This window comes from Misgurnus anguillicaudatus, chromosome 22 (genome assembly GCF_027580225.2).
Source record: "Misgurnus anguillicaudatus chromosome 22, ASM2758022v2, whole genome shotgun sequence".
Lineage (NCBI taxonomy): Eukaryota > Metazoa > Chordata > Actinopteri > Cypriniformes > Cobitidae > Misgurnus > Misgurnus anguillicaudatus.
Window position 1 is genome coordinate 28,688,760 of NC_073358.2, and position 14,124 is coordinate 28,702,883.

The 14,124-nt window shown below is 37.7% G+C and overlaps 1 protein-coding gene across 1 annotated transcript in view; it reads left to right on the forward strand.

Annotated features, from left to right (window-relative positions):
* Window positions 1-14,124, forward strand: part of efnb1 (ephrin-B1) — a 39,938-nt gene that overhangs the window by 21,470 nt on the left and 4,344 nt on the right. Inside the window, exons 3-4 of the mRNA XM_055199681.2 lie at window positions 12,215-12,307; window positions 12,629-12,766. Coding sequence (XP_055055656.1) covers window positions 12,215-12,307; window positions 12,629-12,766 — 231 coding nt within the window. The remainder of the gene's footprint in view (window positions 1-12,214; window positions 12,308-12,628; window positions 12,767-14,124) is intronic.

A 14,124-nucleotide genomic window follows, 5' to 3' on the forward strand; every position in this document is an offset into this window, starting at 1 on the left:
TTATCAAAATCTTTTAAAAACTGTAAGGATTCTCTGCTCTCAAATCTGTCTCGTGGAAAAACGTCCATCTCTTTCAACTTTCAAATACCGCTACAACACTGAAAAAAATGATTAATTGAATTTAATCAATTTTTTAAGGTAAGTGGTTGCAATCAATTTATTTAAGCTACATTTAAACAAAAAAGATTAGTAACGTAAAATAAAATATAAAACTTTTGTTTAAATGTAGCTTAAATAAATTGATTGCAACCACTTACTTTAAAAAAATTGATTAAATTCAATGAATCATTTTTTTCAGTGAACCTGAATGGATGATTGGGATTGTGTTAGGGGCGGGGCCATGGGCAGTGGCTCGATGACGCTCTTGTTGAATGCCTTCCTAAAAATCCTTAACTCAGAAATGGTAAAAAACTGTTTAATTCAGTACTACATAGTTTACAATCTTTGTGGCGTGTTTCAGCAATACATTTCTAACATTTACAATGTGTTTCGAAATAATTTTCAAGATTGACTTTACATGGACTGAGCATAGGTTGTCCCTTTTTTTTACCCAACCATGGGTTAAAAATGACTTTTTAGCATTTTTGAGAATTTAGAAAACAAGTTTTATAAGCTTATACACTCTTGGTTTTTATTTTAAAAGAATTTCACTTTTGATGTAGAATACTGTGCAAATTAGATGCCACCATGCCACAATTAGATTTGTTGTTTTGCAATGTTATAGTGATCATATATAATTGTTTCTCAGTCTCCTTAATAAAATACATCCAGAAAATACAGGAAATGTGTATATAGTATTAAAAAATTTATAGTTTTTAGGGTAAACTCTCCTTCCACTTAAAGGCGGAGTCCACGATGTTTGAAAGCCAATGTTGATATTTGAAATCACCCAAACAAACACGCCCCTACCCCAATAGAATCTGGACCTCCTGTTGATAGACCCGCCCCACACATACGCAACCCGGCTTTTGATTTGATTTGGCTATAAGTGTGTTTTGGTAGTCGGCCCGTCTCCTTTTCCAACGCGTTTTTCAAACATCGTGGACTCCGCCTTTAAGCAATAGCAGGAAACTGCAGGATCTCTTAAACCTAAATCAACTAAATCCAAATTTCTTTGTCTTTTTACTTCATTCTGCATAAAAACGCTCAAGTGGTGTTTGGTGCCGAGAGGTCACCCTAAACACTGACGATGGCTAAAGACGTTTAGTCCCGAAAATTTAATTTAGTATTTTTTGTACGTATTTCCTTTATTTTCTGTTTGTATCTTAATAAAATAGATTGAAAAATAAACATGGATGGACATTAAAACTTCTAAAACAACAAGTATGGTGGTGGTGGTGGCCTAAGACTTTGCACAGTACTGTACATTTATTCTAAGTTATAATTATTTATGGGGATAAGCAAAACATATTTTCACATTTATATTGCTCCTATTAACAGGTTTAACTATCTATGTTGTTTTAATCCATTGGAGATTCCTGTCTGGCTGAAGTGGGGTTACTAAGCCTGTGCTTGGTCAGATTCTGTCTTGGTTTCTAACTGTGACAAGATATTTAGAGAATTCTCCCCAGCTCTTTTTATGGCCTGATTTAATTCCAGTATGTGTTTCAGAAAGACTCATGACTGATCATCTTCTTTATTTTTGTGGGTGTTTATTAAAAGCTCCAGATTTGTTGTGGATTCCAGTTAGCTATAGTCCTTTAAATGTGGGTTAACTTTTTAGAAGCGTACCAAGACCTAACCTCAAAATGTATTCTGACAGAGATCATCTTTGACTGCCCCCACATTTTATTCATTTTCTATCAATTTACAAACCACAGATGAAAAGCATTATCATTGTTTGACGTCCATTTTCTCATTCATCAAAGTTTTGCCTCCACAAAAGAATTTTGGTGAAAGATACCAAATTGTCAAAGACGACGTTTGTGTGTGTGTACGCATGTGTGTGAGGGTTTGATTTAAAAAGCATGACAATGGAAACAGTACCGTCATACAGTCGAGGGAGCGCTAAATATGATGGAAAGAGAATAAGGGGGGTGAAAAGCAAAAAAATGGCGAGCAGTCAGAAGATTTTGTGATTATCGCTGCATGAAATGGACCTAATGACCAGATGAGTAGATGTGTGAGGCTGCCTGAAAGGCTCGAATGGTTTCTGAGATGTTTGCAGGATTAAGGAGATAAATTAAAGGTTGTTTCGGGTCAGCCTTTTTTGCGTGTGACTGTTGTGTGTGTGTGTGTGTGTACGAGTTTGCGTTCGGTTCTGTGTGTATTTTTGTGTAAGGCTGTGTCAGCAACATATGATTCTGATTTCAGACAGTCCAACTTTGAAGTAATTCTGACCAAACCGCTGCACCGAAATTATGAGAGAGTGTGTGTTGTGTGTTGTGTGCGTCTTTGTGTAACCTCTCACCATAACTGTCTCCCAGGCCACAGCCAAAGTATGAAAATGAGGGGCTTCATTTCGCTGTGGTCGCTCTGGGGCGAGAGAGGTCAAATATCACATCGAGCTGTGTGTGGGTTTTACCCTCTAACATGCATAAAAAACGAAAAGCAAATGGTTGATTTTAGCTGCTTTGTAACATGAGAGGAATTTGGCTTCCATTGTAAACTCCTATTGAATACCAATTTAATATTCAGCCATCCAGACATCTCTAGCTCTCCATGGCATCTTTAACCCTCTATTGGAAGTTTAAAGTAGGATTAAAGTATATTGTAATTGTAAAGTTAGACTAGTGCTTTATTCTGTAATGTAACAATTATTTAAAGGGGACATGGCACAAGACTTTTTTAAGATGTCAAATAAATCTTCGGTGTCCCCAGAGCACATATGTGAAGTTTTAGCTCAAAATACCATATAAATAATTTATTATAGCATGTTAAAGTTGCCACTTTGTAGGTGTGTGCAAAAATGTGCCATTTTGGGTGTGTCATTTAAAATGCAAATGCACTAAATGTCAGTGCTGTGGTTGGATAGTGCAGATTAAGGGGTGGTATTATTATAATAAGAGCTACTTATGACATCATAAGGAGAGCCAAATTTCAACTACCTATTTTTTCATGTGCTTGTAGAGAATGGTTTACCAAAACTAAGTTACTGGGTTGATCTTTTTCACATTTTCTAGGTTGATAGAAGCACTGGCGACCCAATCATAGCACTTAAACATGAAAAAAGTCAGATTTTCATGCCATGGCCCCTTTAATTTTAGTCTGTTACAGTAATGTTTAGTGGTTACTATATCAATTTTTTGACATTGGCAGCTAGTCACTTAAATTCATTAAATATTTTAATAAATAAAACCACAGCAGTGTCCTTAAACAACAAAATCCCTATTAATACTTAAAATGTTTATATCTTAAATGTCCCATTCTTTCTGTGTTTTCGAAGCTTTGATTGTGTTTACAGTGCGCAATATAACACTGTAAAATGTGGTATTTTTCACACAATTTACTTATCTGTATACCAGTGTTTTCACTGTCCTAAAAACATCCTTGTTCTATGAAATCCCTCCTTCAGAAATACGTATCGAGTTCTGATTGTGTAGCTTGTTTAGTGTGTTGTGATTCGATAGCAGGTTAGCTTGCCGTTAGCTTAGCTGGCGACTGATGTATTCCTGTGGGCGGAGTTTAGTCAAAAAACTTTTCTACTGACGTCATTAAAGCAGGAAGTAGAGGGCTGTAGTCCAAACCGGCCGTTTGCTGTAGGCTTTGAAAGGCGAATTATGTTAAAAAAATATATCGACTGGCAGTGAACTTTGAGTTTTATCATTTTACAGGTATTATTTATGCTATAATAGCAACATTACACACTAACTAGGGTTTAAAAAATGGGATTTGAAAGAACGTGACCTTTAAGTACTATTTTGTGTACTAAAAGGGGTTATCTAATAAGTCATTATTATTTTCCCCCAAGGTCCACTTAAATGCAAGTCTTTTTTGTCGGAAAACGTGTTTTTTACGACCATTTTCACCCTCTATTTCACTCTTCAAATTACACGCAGTGACATGTTAGACTTCTGTGCAAACATCCTCTTCGCATGTGAAATGAGATACAGGGCTTTGCTTCACTTTCGTGCTCGCCAGTTTTGCTCTCGAGTGCAATATAGTTTTTAACTGCCTCATCCTTCAATAACAGACTCTTCAAATAACGCATAACCTTGTGACAGGATCACAAAGTAGTTAACGCTGAAATATAAGACGGAAATGATCAGGGACCTTGTTTAAATAAAATACAGAGGGTGTTAAAAATAATACCATCTATGCTACATCATCTGTATGACCGTTTGACGCACTCTTGACTGGATGGGTTTCTCAACAGCAGATAGGCGTCATTGACGTGTAAACGTAGACGGTTACGACTTCGTCCGTCTGATATCATACAGTTGCAAAAGTCCACAATGTTTGGTTTCGATAAATGCTCTTTGGACTGGGAAGTAAGTTTAGTGTACTCATGCGGTATGTTAACTACGTATGTCAGACAAATTGTTTTTCATAATGACCCTTATGATATGACTTTGTATACAGTATGGGTTAATGTTTGAAGTTTACTGGGCAATAACAGATAACAGAATGGGCTCAACTCAACAATAAATTGCTGTGAGCACACCTATCGCAAACACTCTGCACAATGACAGAAAAACACCCCAAGTCTGTTCAAACTTTGGCTGTAATTTCAGTGTAGAGTTTGTGGTACATCTGCCCTCCTTCGGAAAGTACTACTACAAAAAGACATAGTCAGCTAAACAACTTTTTCTGCCCTTCGAGGCGTAAACCTGTGTGCAAGAGAAAGAAAGCAATATAAACCACAGAGATCATCTTTCTCTGTCTTAAGGGACGTCGAGCACCAGGTGCACCAAACCGAACAAGATATCTGTGCGTGTGTGTGTGTGTGATGTCACTCTGTCTTAAGATGATCAACATGCGTATGGATGCTGCTGTTGCTGTAGTAATGGTCACCGTTGCTGTAGAGATGCCCATGCGATGTCCCAATGGGCGACGAAGGTCAGTGAAGCATGATGGGCCACGCACTTCCCATGGAGCTAATGTACGTAATGAGTATTTGTGTGAGCTACACGAGAACAGAGACTAATTGACAGTTAATTACATTCCCATTGTGCGCGGCCTCTTGCTAACACGCACAGGTTAAATATGTGACAAGGGCGACCGGGTCTTGAAGGTCAGCATCCGCTGAACCCGAATGAAACGTGCTCCTGTACAGGTTGAATTATGGGAGATCTGGATTACTGCCGTTGGGACACACACACACGCACACCAAATCCATCTGAACTTTCCCCTCTGCTTCATTAATCGCAGGAACGCTTTACCCAGAAAGGCTTTTTATATGGTCTGAATATAATAAGCATAATGGCTTGTGCTGTTGTTTTAAAATGGTCTAATTTGTAAGAACACAGATATGCATCTGCGATCACTAACAGTATGTGCTGGTCATTTTGTTCACTTACAGGTAATTTGAGTGAATGGGTGGTAGCGTTTAGGTCAGGAGAAAGAAAGAAAGAATGAAATGAGACAGGAGAATGAGGAAGGTGGAAAATAAAGTAAAAGAAAACAAAACAAAAGGCAAGAAAAAAAGAAGGAATAAAAGGTGGTCCAAATAAGAAAGAAAGGGAAAGGACAAGAAAATGGAATTAAGGAAAGAAAGAAAGAAATGGTTTCATGATAGATGTGTTAAATTCCTTCGGTCCAGTGATCCATGCAGAGAAACAGAGAAAGCGAAATCTCTAGTTTCTCCTCCAGTTTCATTCCTTCCTTCACGAAACCTCACGAGTGTGTTGATTCATTCTGAAGGATTTTCTACTGGAACAATATAAGCTTTGTTTTTTTGATAAGAAATAATGACCCCTAAAACACTCACACACACATACATTCCCTATTATTATGCACCCATTCAAACAAACACAGTCGCCCTGAACCTGCTGGCAGAGACGCTAGATCTGTTCTTCTGCGTTCAGCTCTTCTGTTTGTACGTGGATGTCGAAAAGAAACAAAGCTGGTGAGGTTGGATGGTTATTGCATTTTAATTTTCTTCCACAACACTAACACACACACACATCCCATTGAGCTGCCCATCCTGCGGATTTAAAGGTCGGCCATTATGTGACTGCTGAACCAATGTAGCGCTCTGATTGGATGAGCTTTTGAAAGCAAAAGAAGGTCTAATCTAGCTGTGTCTGATCTGATGAGTTGTGTACATGTCTATGTGTGTGCGGGAATGACCTGTCAGTGGCTCTGTGTTATGTCGTCGGCATTTAGAACGAACACTGACCCAAATCTCATACACAAACACAAAAAGATTGAAAACGTTTAGTAGGAGTCACATTATGCACCCTCAGAGCTGTTGTTCAGATCTCTGCTCTTTGTTTCGGTAATTCATTAGTCAGAGATTCAGTAGAGACAGCACTGGGATCTGCTGACTGTTACGTAAAATCTGACATCTAAAATAATATTCGTTTTCTGTGGTCATGAACATTTTAAGTCTTTTCATTGTGGTTTGGATTCTCTGGTCGTGTGAGAACGTTTTGCTTAGTTGGGACACGTTGTGGTGGTTGGGATTATCATTTTTAAAATGTGGTACAAAATCTGGTCAGCAGCGATATATTTTAAGGCAGGTACGGTATTGCTGAATATTCAGTGCTTTTTTTAAAATAGAGCTGTACAGTGTTCTGTACACTATTTGACAAGTAAGATATAATTTATAGGCAGCTGGTTGTTATCGCAGAAATAAGCTCCTATAGTGTGATCAGTCTTGTATCACTCTGAAGGGGCTTATTTCACGATAAGAATTGACTGGCTGTACTTTAACCCGCTTATTACATGGCCATTTACCTCATAAGTAAGGTGAGGAATATTAAATATAGGTTTTTAATGAATGCAGACCTTCCATGAGGAAAACCCATTTACTTTCAGCTTTAAGATAAGACAAGACGTTCAAAGTTACGACTAAGCACACAATTTGGTTTAATCATTTGTAAATATAATGTCATATATGTTATTAAAATAAATTTTTTATGTAATATTAAACTGTACTTGTCAAAATGATTTGCAGCATTTTGGTTACCATGTGTTATTAGTTTTGAATAGTTGTTATCTGAGATTATACCATGGTCCTGTTGAATGCTTTATTCTGATTGGTTGAGAAATGTTCCCGGGTGTTGAGTTTTTTTTGTTAAACGCACACCTAAACTGTCAAATGTCTTAAAATAACCACCAGAGCAATGTTTGTGGTAACCGTGGTAGAAGCTGAATTATTGAATCCGGTGCTTTAAATTATTTGAAATTATACTACAGGCCTGTTGAATGCTTTATTCTGATTGGCTGAGAAATGTTCCATGGGTGTTGATTTATTTTTCTGTAAACCGCACACCTGACCTTTTTAATGTCTTAAAAATAGGCACCAGAGCAATGTTTGTGGTAACCGTGGTATAAGAGGAATAATTTACTCCGGTCCTTTGAATTATAAGAAAATAATGCACACCCGCGGTGTAATGGCACTCCGCTTCGTGTCATGCCACATAACCACCTTGGGTGTGCATTATGTAAGGAATAATTGACGACGGGCCATTGAATTATAAGAAAATAATGCACACCAAGGTGGTAATGCGGCACGACGCGAAGCGGTGCATTATTTTCAAATAATTCAAAGGACCGTAGTTAATTATTCCGCTTATACCACGGTTACCACAAACATTGCTCTGGTACCCCTTTTTTTAGGACATTTAACAAGTTAGGTGTACGGTTTACAGAAAAATAATCAACACCCATAGAACATTGCTCAGCCAATCAGAATGCAGCATTCAACAGACCCGGGTATAATTTCTTATAATTCAACGGCCCGCCGTCAATTTTTCCTTACATAATGCACACCTGCGGTGTAATAATGCAAAGGCGCTTCTTTGGGTGTGCATTCTTTAACAGACCTGCTAATGACGCGACATTTGGCCGGTCAGAATCAAGCATTTCAGCGAGCAGTGTAATAAAAGTAAACAGACATTTTTTAATTATTTTATGAACTGTATGGGCTCAACAAATTCTGTAAAATGATTGGGTATTGGAAAGCATAGTAAAAATAGTTTATGTTTTCAGCAGCTAGTCCACCACATAATGCACATGTTGTTGTTACACCTGTTTAGTTTTGTGGATGAGGGCATGCCACACATTTCTCTGTTGGACATGTGCCTAATTTGACTGATGTCTACTAAATAATAGTCAATAGCAAAAGGTTTGGAAAACATGTACTAGCCCCTTAGTAGTAAATGTAACTACTTATTACTGCCGCAATGGACGATAATATAGATATACAGCATTTTTACTCTATTTTTACTCTCCGCGGCCCTGAAAATTACTGATTTAGATAACACGTTGGCCCATATAAAGGATAAATACACAACATAAAATTTCAGCAAATGACATGTAAACAAATTTGTAAATGCATATATTTGTACTGCCTGTTTTTTCATTTACATTCATTGTGTGTGTGCCTCTGTGTATGATTGATAAAAATAAAGCAGGCGTGAGATAGACATATGATGTCTGAAGAATAAGTGTACAGCTACAAACAGACACTGATACACAAACTAAAATAAAAAACACACTGACATGTCTGTCAATAGGACACGCAAACAGGGACCACAGTATTTATTGTGACAACACTTAATTTCTTTGTTTTTCTCTGACACACACACACACACACACACACGCAGAGAGACACACACAAGCTTTCACAGATGGTAAATCCCCAAGCTCCTGCATGTTTTTTCATAACATGTGTGTAAACACCTTTTTTTAATCCAAGTCAGTCAAATCTCAACTTGCGTGGCCGTCGAGTGTGTTTTTGTCTATTTACAAGCTATTCTTTTGGAAAAACACGATTTGTTTCCAGCGATGTACTCGTATTTTTTTGTTCAACAAGAATACTAAACGAGGAGTTCGAATCCATCCGCACAGCAGCTGGATTTCCATAAAGTTGAGACTGTCATGTTTTTAGTGTACAGGGGCAGGAACCTATTAAGGCTTAAATATTCTGACCAGTTGAAATCCAGCAATGATGTAGTGACAACAGAATGTGGCCGCAAAAATGCTTTAAAGCAAATCCATCCCATTGCTAACAGTACACAGGCGGGATTACCCTGCCTGTCTGGAATGTGTGTTGTGTTTAGCCTGGAGTGTGAGCTGTTGTTTAGATTGTGTCCTGTGTGCAGGAGTCTGAAAGGTGTGTGCATGCCTGTGTGTGTGTGTGTTTCTTTAAGGCCATGCTGTGTGATGCTATTCTGTGGTTGGCACGGTGACAGGTTGGCATGGTGCTGCCGTAAGGAGACTGGCATTCTGCCTACTGCCATACATCTCAATCTGCATGACATCATAGCGGATCCTAGCAACCACACACATCACCCCTCCCCCATACACGCCCACAAAGGGCCATTCACAAGCACCCTGTCCTGGACCTCTCACCAGAGTCTCTTTTTGAGCAGAGATACATAGTGCAACTAAACTTTCATAAAAACTTATACTGGTATGGGTCAATAGAAATTAAGTATAAAAACGTATCATTTTTTTTCTTTTTCAAATATAAGGAACTTTGTAAAGTAATTTATATGGCTATATGGAAGGAAACCATCATGTTTTCTTTTACATTTATGCATTTGGCAGAAACTTTTTAGTGTGAGTTACGGTCCATTTATTGTAGACATTTTATCAGTATGTGTGTTGGGAACAAACACATGACTTTTATGTTGCTAATGTAAATGGATGATTCTCACAAAATCCAGACTTAGAAGGTGTCCAGCATCAGATTTTTTAAAAAAGCCCTTGAAGCCATTTTTTTGCACATATAAGATTAAGGTCTGAACTTACTATAACCATTATTTTTCGAGGATTTAAAAAATATTACCTATTCGAATTATTTAAATTTTTTTTGATTATCATTATCAAAAATGATCATTACCGCAACATGATATAACATTAAATATATGCATTTACAAACTCATGTTTCGCTAATGAGAACTAAAAAGTTGTCTAGGTACTATGACAAACAAAATTTCAACTTTTATCTGGAGAGAAAAAATAAGAACTGCTTACCTGGTAACCATCTTGAGTGTCACAGTCAATTATGTCCCTTCCACCAAATTTTATTTATTTTTTTAGTTCATTAAGGGCTTAAACAATGATTGAAAATTGTTTCGGGGGATGAGAAAATTTTTCTTGGACACATTTATATTCCTTATTATTGTCTCTACATTTACCAATGATCACTAAATAGCACATGTTTCTTTACTGTAAATGTTATACAGTATAACATGCACTGAAGCTTTTTATTTTTTAGATTTTTTAATTATAAATATTTCCAAGTCAAAGAACCCAAATCCAGTCATGGACACATTGCGGTAATGAAAATTTTCCCCTTAAATATGGAAAAAACTACAAAATTGGTTTGTATGATGTCATTTGAAATCATGTGCAAAATAATACGTTAAGAGATGTTTGTAACTGTATGCTTCTTGTTTTGATATTCTTACTTTTTTAATCAAAATGTTTCATGACACCTCATTTCTCAAGTCTAATTCGCGAGAATCACCCATATACCAAAACAGAAACACGCATTAAAAGTTCAATATGTAACTTTTTAAAGGATCTCTTGACAGAAATGCGATATAATATACATAACTATATTATCAGTGGTGTATAAAGACCTTACATAATGAACTGTATTGTTTTTATTACTTTAGAATGAGGCGTTTTTATCTACATACACGACAGGTCTCCTTATATGGAAGTCACTGTCACGTTTCTACGGTAGCCCTAAACGTACGAACTGCACTACAGAGCAAGTTTGGTCCCTACGTTGTCTCAGGCGATAACATGTTTGTACTGTGGCAGCTACCGTAGCTTCTCATTGCGTTTCGAATTTGAGGTTGGTTGTTCAAATCATGTTGATATTTAATTGTTCTTGTAAGGCTGTGCAAAAAAGATCATTTTTAAATTTTTAATTTAAACAATTACCAAAACAAGATAATCAAGGTAAAACATTTATTGTGCGATTAAAATATAAATTGCATACTGCTGGACCAATGCGCTTGTAAGGCACTTCGAAGGCACCACTACTTCGACCAGTGTTGCCTATTGTAACACTTACTAGATAAAAATGCATGTTTTCAAAGAGTAATCGTGTTGAATAATCGTGATTATGATTTTGCCCATAATCGAGCAGCATGTTTTTGTTGTATTTGTTACGACTCTCAGTAACTAAAAACTTTTGGAAACATTTTTCATGAAAAACGATTGAAGTGTCAAATCCTAAAATGCTGTGATGGATGTGAATGAGCGTGCGTGTTTGTGTTTTCGGGACTAAGCATATTTTCTTATCTTACTCAACTTTTTTCTGCACTTATAAAGAAGACCTCATTAGTTGTGCACTTACACGTATGCACTCTCAGCACTTCTCACTCGCACCTCGTAATGAGCACAAACTGATGGGAGCTAATAATGTGTGTGTCTGTGTGTGTATAGGACTTGTGCGGGTGTAATTGGGAGTTAAATTGAATGAAGGTGGATCACCTGCTGTGACAATATCGGTTTATTTAACCTCATAATAGTGCTGTGTGTTTGCGCGTTTAGTATTATATGCGCGTCCTATTCAGAGGAAGTTCACTTTCTCACACTTTCCTCTGTCCCAGACACACGGCAGAAAAGCGATATGGCCCTCGGTACAGTCATTCTGTTGGCTTCGGGGCCTACAGAAGAAGAGAAAATTCATACACATGGCTTGCCTTACTGCGTAGTCCTGTGTGTGTGTTTGTACATTCCCATGGGATCAGATTACTATCACAGGGACTAGTAACAGGAGAATACACTGGAGCTTTTTCATCTTGTCCATATCCTGAGAGACACACACACAAACACACACATGCACAAATGTAAGTTTGCTTTTGGATGTTGCTAAGGTAATATTGGGTTGCAATGTAAGTACATGTGATTTAGGGCTGAAATCAGCATTTCCCCTGCCAAAGATTGTGTGTGTACGTGTGTATATGTGTGTTTGCATGTGCTTGTGTGTTGTGTGCGTGTGATTTATAGAGGTAAATTAGGGTTTCCTTTTCCTGCTTTGGTTGTGCAGCAAGAAGTCCAATCAAAAGTCCTATAAATCTAAACCTAATTCAACCAGACAATCACAAAGCCCTCTGTCTCTCTCTTTCTCTCTCTCCAGCCACGTCTAATGGAACACAGGAAGGTTTGGAAAACAGAGAAGGTGGAGTTTGTAGCACGAGATCCATGAAGATCATCATGAAAGTGGGCCAAGGTGAGTAACACACCCCATACACTCTTTATCTCTAGTATGTCCAAAGGTAAAGTCATTTAAGCCCAATTTAGTTGATGATCCAGTCAGCTGACTCATTAACAGCCAATTACATTGAGGTTAAACATTATCCAAGTTACATTACCTCATAACATTCACACACGTATACACAGACACACTACTCATTGGACTTTAACTTGCTTTTTTACTCAGAAAGACAAAGTTATCAGACCTGAAAAAAACATATGCATGTTTTTAAAAACTCGCTGACATGTTTTTTTTTTCTTGTCTTAATTTGTGATGTGTGTTTTATTATGTTCTCAGATCCAAATGCACCAGATCCAGATTTAACGGACCTCCCAGACCGAAACCAGGACAATGAGATCAAGGACCCCACAACGAGCCCCTCCCGCAAGAGAGACAGAGATCGAGAAATAGAAGAGAATGGTTTGCCCGGCAGAGGTACGGAAAACAAAATCACCTGTGTGTACTGGGATCAGCATTACGGCGTTTTCCTGTAAACGTCCTTAAATGTTTACGACAAAGGACAAAGTGCTCTGCGATCAGCTGTGTGGATCAGTAAAGATTTACCACAATTATCAAACAACAGCGTTTCACCCGGAAACTCGAGCGGATGAAATACAGCAATGCGGAGCTACTGCCTCCCTCAGGCGGCTGAGTTTGTGCAAGCGAGCGAGAGACAGAGAGAGGGAGAGACAGAAGTTAATGTAGCATGTCTTTATCACGTCCTAGCAGCCATTAACCTACGGGAGGTCTAAACTTCATTAGGATAGAGAGGGAGAAAAAGACAGAACGAGAGAGAGGGATGCTTTCCCCGATCATTAAGAAAAACAGAAGAACAGAGAGACGCGCACACACTGCGTCAGCTCGAGGTCACGTCGTTCTGCTCGGAGAAGAAATATTACACTCCAGGATCCAATATAAAGCAATAAGCCATAAGAGGTCATTCGTTACAGTGATTGTACCACAGTAAGGTGGTTTAAGGCAGTTTAAAGAACAGTCATGATAAAATTACCGTACATGAACTGCAGTAGCTTATTGCTTTTAGAAAACGGCAACGCGTGATATGATAAAAGACAACAATGCTCAATAAACAGTTACATTTATGATTAATAATTATCAGAATAAACGGATCTTAAGCCGAGAAATATGGTTGGTTGTTTGCTGTTGCCTGGCAACACGGCTATTTGCCGCATCAATATATAATATCCGGTCACAGGTGAGCGTTTACAGTAATTTTACAACCGCCTCCAAGGTGGCTAATCCAATCAAAATTTCGAGTCTGAACCATCTGCTTTATGAAGTTTTATACAAGCTTTTTGTCACGCCTGCCACCGAAACAATTTACGAGGCGAACTGTTTATACAACAATATTACAATGGTATTACAGTATGCAGCTGTTTATTTCTTAGCTGGGCCATGATGGCAAACAGTGCAGGTCAGTTGCGCCTCCCGCATTATTAAAGGCATAGTTCACTTTAAAATGAAAATTCTGTCATGATCTACTCATCCTCATGTTGTTCTGGACCTGTATGGATTTCTTTTTTCTGATGAACACAAAAGAAGATATTTTGAGAAATGATGGTAAACACACAACAATAAGTGACCATAGACTTCCATAGTAGGAATAAAAAAATATGATGGAATTTAATGGGTATCGTCAACTGTGTGCTTACCATCATTTATCAAAACATTTTCTTCATCATTTATCACAATACTTCAAAAAAAATGTGTTCCTACTATGGAAGTTCATGGTCACTTACTCCTGTGTGTTTACCATCATTTCTCAAAATATCTTC